General features: G+C 45.2%; 1 protein-coding gene across 1 annotated transcript in view; it reads right to left on the bottom strand.

The window, feature by feature from the left end:
• RNASEH2C (ribonuclease H2 subunit C) overlaps nucleotides 1–874 on the bottom strand; it is a 1,272-nt gene extending 398 nt beyond the window's left edge. The window contains exons 1-3 of the mRNA XM_024749202.1: nucleotides 651–874; nucleotides 265–461; nucleotides 65–184 (exon numbers count right to left, since the gene is read on the bottom strand). Coding sequence (XP_024604970.1) covers nucleotides 65–184; nucleotides 265–461; nucleotides 651–822 — 489 coding nt within the window. The 5' untranslated portion in view covers nucleotides 823–874. The remainder of the gene's footprint in view (nucleotides 1–64; nucleotides 185–264; nucleotides 462–650) is intronic.
• Between the last annotated feature and the right edge of the window lie 4,004 nt (nucleotides 875–4,878).

Here is a 4,878-nt window from a genome sequence, read left to right as displayed (position 1 = left end):
AAACCCCCTGGAAGGGGTGCGGGGGGTGGGGTCTGGGAGGGAGGGGGCCCATCCATGTACTCACCGCGGCAGCGAGGCTGGGCCAGGTCAGGGCCCCACGCACTTTGGCATCGGGACCGGGGATAGTCTCCAGGCCCCACAGGGTGAAGCTGCTGAAACTGGCTGTGGCTCCAATAAAGCGGTCCTGGGGAAGGGGCCCCGGCTCAGCATCGAGGCCGCCGCTCCCACCCGCGCTCCCTTGCAACCCTATACCCCCGTGCTCACGAAGTCGCGCTCCAGCGCCTCCGGGGGCTCCACCAGTTCCCGCTCCTCTTGCTCGTCATCCTCCAAACCCTCCGAGAAGTCCTGCTTCCCCAGCAACAGCTCTCCCTTCTCTTCTGTCATCACATATCCCACGAGGCCGGGCGGCACCACCACCTCCTCGCCGCGTAGACTGCGGCCCCGGAACGACACTTCCAGTCCTGGAGGAGGCAGGCGAAGGGCCCCAGTGAGGGTCTGATCCAGGCCTACCGGAGCAAGCCCGGTAGCCGCCCTCCCGCCACCTTCGGTGGACCACGATCCCCAGGAGCCCTCGCGCCGCTCCTCGCGGAGGAGAGCGCGGCGCCGGCGCGGGGGCTGCCGGGAGCCGTAGTCCAGCCGAGAGCGCTCACCGTCGGGACCCTGGCGGATGGCCGGGGTGAAGAAGAGCCCCACGGGGGCGGGCCGGTTAACCAGAACCTCGCAGGGCAGAAGGTGCAGCAAGATGGGGGCGGGATCGCGCAGCGTAACAGGGCGCAGGTGGACGCGGCGCTTGTCGACGGCTTCCCCGTCGCTGCTTTCCATTGTCCGTCGCGACTCCGTTGCTCGCAGGCTAAGGCCAAAGCTGGCGCGTAAAGCGCGCGGAGCCTGTCGGGAGGCCTGGGGCAGTCAGCGCAGAGCCTCCTGGGAAGCGTAGGCTTCTCTGACGCTCCTCTGCAATACCGCCTGTGTTCGAGCCCCAGATTTTTTTCTTGAAAAATTTTTTCCAATAGTATATTTTTATTGTAAAACATCAACACGATCCCTAAGAGTTCACTTTTTATATATTGACTGGTAGAGAGTGTTTTGTCTTGTTTGTGTGTGTGTTTAACTAGGGATATCAACCGTTCCTCAAATGTGTTGAAGATACTTTACCCGAGTTTGTCTTACAAACTTCTGTATTGGTCATTTTTATTACAGAGAAGACTTTTGTTTTTTGTAGTTAAATATATAAGCCTTTTCGTTTCATGTCTAGCTTTCGCAGTACTCTTTCCCTTTTGATTTCTTAACTCTTCTTTAATGTTTATTTGTCCTGATACCCAACTTAAATAGATTCTGGCAAGTACTCTCATAAAACGAACCCATACATAACTGGTAATTAACATTAAAATTGCATTTAATTTATAGATTTGAGAAAGAGAAAAGCATCCTCGGACATCCAGGAGCTGGCCTTGGTGTTCTGTTGAACATGAACAATTTCACAGAACATAGACATCAGACAAGGTCACTCTGTGATGTGAAGGATCAAAACAAAAACAAGATCATTCTGTAATCATGTGAACACTGACAAAGACACAAATATTGTCCAACACACAAAAATAATGAAAATCCCTCTACCTTGGATAATATGTTTCTGTTGCTACTTTACCAATTGCAGCTTTAGCCTCCGTATAGTTAAGATCTGTTAACATATCCCATCATAGAAATACTCCCACTTGCTGACAGCATCCAATCCAGAGAAAAGTCCTACTTCTTTAAACCCTCCCTCATATCCCCAACACAAGCCCAAATCCAAGAAATCCTTCCTAATCCCTTCTTACTGAGATACCCCACACTGCAAAACTAATAACTACAGATGTGTGCCTGGTGGTCTTTGGCTGGAGGGTATTGACAGATTGAATAGAATTTTGCTTTCATTTTCTACCAAGCATAAGATACATGATACCATTTATTTATGTCTCCTTTTATGTCTTATCCGTACGGTTGTGAGGTTTTCTTCTTTTATACATATTTTAAAGTTTATTCCTAGATAGCTTATATTGTTTCTATTACAAACAAGATCCTTTTTTTCTGTTTTTCCTTTTACATTCTGATTATTATTTATCTATAGCAGAGGTTGGTGAACCTCACATTTGTTCTCTGACACAAGTACTCAGCTTTGGCATTGTAGCCATAGAGGGCTTCCCTGGTGGCACAGTGGTTTAGAGTCTGCCTGCCGTTGCCAGGGGACACGGGTTCGTGCCCCGGTCCGGGAAGATCCCACATGCCGCGGAGTGGCTGGGCCCGTGAGCCATGGCCGCCGAGCCTGTGTGTCCGGAGCCTGTGCTCCGCAGCGGGAGAGACCACAACAGTGAGAAGCCCGCATACTGCAAAACAAAAAAAACAAACGAACAAAAAAAAACCCATAGACAATATGTAAATAAATAAGCATGGCTGTGTTCCAATATAACTTTATTTGCAAAAACACAGTGGGCTGAAAAAAAAAAAGTGGACTGGATTTGGCCTGTAGGCCATAGTTTTCAGGAAAGCTATTGATTCTTATTTATGGCTGTACTGGGTCTTCGTTTCTGTGCGAGGGCTTTCTATAGTTGCGATGAGCGGGGGCCACTCTTCATCGCGGTGCGCGTGCCTCTCACTATCGCGGCCTCTCTTGTTGCGGAGCACAGGCTCCAGACGCGCAGGCTCAGTAGTTGTGGCTCACAGGCCCAGTTGCTCCGCGGCATGTGGGATCCTCCCAGACCAGGGCTTGAACCCGTGTCCCCTGAACTGGCAGGCAGACTCTCAACCACTGCGCCATCAGGCAAGCCCTAAAAGATTTACTTTTAATGTGATTATTTACATTTCCAAAATCAAACTACAAAGTAAGATCTATTTAGAGAAACCTAGTGTCTATTCCTGTTCCTTGCAAACAGTTCTCTCCTGCCCTATGTGATCTTTTAAATATTTTAGTTCATCTTTCCATTGTTGACTCTTTTAAAGTGTTAGCATACATTTATGTATATTGAATTCAATTTCCTAATATATTTTTGTGGAGGATTTTTGCACCTATGTTCATGAGTGATATTGATCTGTAGTTTCCTTTCTCGTGATGTCTTTTTATCTGGTGTTGGTATTAGGATAATGCTGGTCTCATAGAATGAATAAGGAAGTGTTCCCTCTGCTTCTATTTTCTGGAAGAGATTGTAAGGAATTGTTATTCTTTCTGAAATGTTTTTTCACAAGAAGAATTCACCAGGGAACCATCTCGGCCTGTTGCTTTTTTTTTTTTTTTTTTAGGAGATTTTCACTAATTTCTGTTGTTCATTTTAAGAAATTTTTTTTCAGCTTTACTGAGGTATAACTGACAAATAAAATTGTTAAGATATTTAAAGTGTACATCATGATGATTTGATATATGTGTCACCTCACATACCTATTATTATGTTAACAATATACAGTATTAACCATTATAACTATTAATTATTGATTCACTTTCTCGAGATATAGCTCTATTCAGATTATCTATTTTCCTTTGTGTAAGTTTTGTTACTTTGTGTCGTTCAGGGAATTGGTCCATTTCATTTATCAGATTGTGGGCATAGAATTGTTCATAATACTTATTATCCCTTTAATGTCCATGGGCTCAGTAGTGATGACCCCTCTTTTATTTCTGGTATTAATAATTTGTGCTCTCTCTTTTTTTCTTAGTTAGCCTAGCTAGAGGCTTATCAATTTTACTGATATTTTCGTAGAACCAGCTTTTGGTTTCGTCGATTTTCTCTGAATTCCTCCTTTCGATTTCACTGATTTCTGCTTTAATTTTTATTTATCTTCCTCTACTTGCTGTAGGCTCATATTTTCTCTTCTTTCTCTAGTAACCTAAAGTAAAAGGTTAGATTATTGATTTTTATATCTTTCTTCTTTTCTAATATATTCATTTAATGCCACAAACCTCACTCCAAGTATTGCTTTCACTGAATCACACAGATTTTGACAAGTTGTATTTTCATTTGCATTTAGTTCAGGATATTTTAAAATTTCTCATGGGGCTTCTTTGACCTGTGTGTTATACAGAAGTATGTTGCTTAATCTCCAAATATTTGGGAATTTTCCAGCTGTCATTCTGTCATGATTTCTACTTTAATTCCATTGTGGTCCAAAAGCAGACTCCTGTTCTTTTAAATTTGTTAAGGTGTGTTTTATGGCCCAAAATGTGGTCTGTCGCAGTGGATGTTCCATGTGCACTTGAGAACATGTATTCTTCTCTTATTGGATACAATATTCTATAATCTTTCTTTTTTTTAATGAGTAATGTTGTTCTTTATTTATTTATTGGCTGCTTTGGGTCTTTGTTGCTGCGCGGGCTTTCTCTAGTTGCAATGAGCGGGGGCTACTCTTCATTGTGGTGTGTGGGTTTCTCATCGTGGTGGCTTCTCTTGTTGCAGAACGCGGGCTTCAGCAGTTGTGGCACGTGGGCTCGGTAGTTGTGGCTCATGGGCTCTAGAGGAAGGGGCCACCAGGCCACTGCAGCTTCCTCTGTTTCTGCCCATTGGTCCCTCATCCTATCTAGCCTGAGCTCCCTGTGCAGAGACCCTGCAAACCTCTGGAGTTGAAAAGCACTGGCTCACAGGTCAGGAGGCCCAAGTCCAGCTTCACTCTCATTCCTAAATTGCTGGGTGGCTTTGAGTAAGGCTTTTCCCTCTCTGGGAAGCAAAGATGTGGCTATTTTTTCTCCTGCCTCTTGGGCAGGGATTCTAGAGAATCCTAGTATATCCGGGCAGGAAGGAACTTTTATGCCCTGCAGTCTGCGGGTTCCTAGCTTGGAAGCTTTCCTGGAGCCTCTGACCCCCACCCCACTGTGCCTTCCCCCAACCAGGGCCCAAAAGAAAACAAACCAGTGAG

This window comes from Neophocaena asiaeorientalis, unplaced genomic scaffold (assembly GCF_003031525.2).
Source record: "Neophocaena asiaeorientalis asiaeorientalis breed wild unplaced genomic scaffold, Neophocaena_asiaeorientalis_V1.1 scaffold43, whole genome shotgun sequence".
In the NCBI taxonomy this organism is placed as follows: domain Eukaryota; kingdom Metazoa; phylum Chordata; class Mammalia; order Artiodactyla; family Phocoenidae; genus Neophocaena; species Neophocaena asiaeorientalis.
The sequence above is the reverse complement of the archived record's forward strand: the minus strand, read 5'-3'. Positions and strand labels throughout refer to the sequence as shown.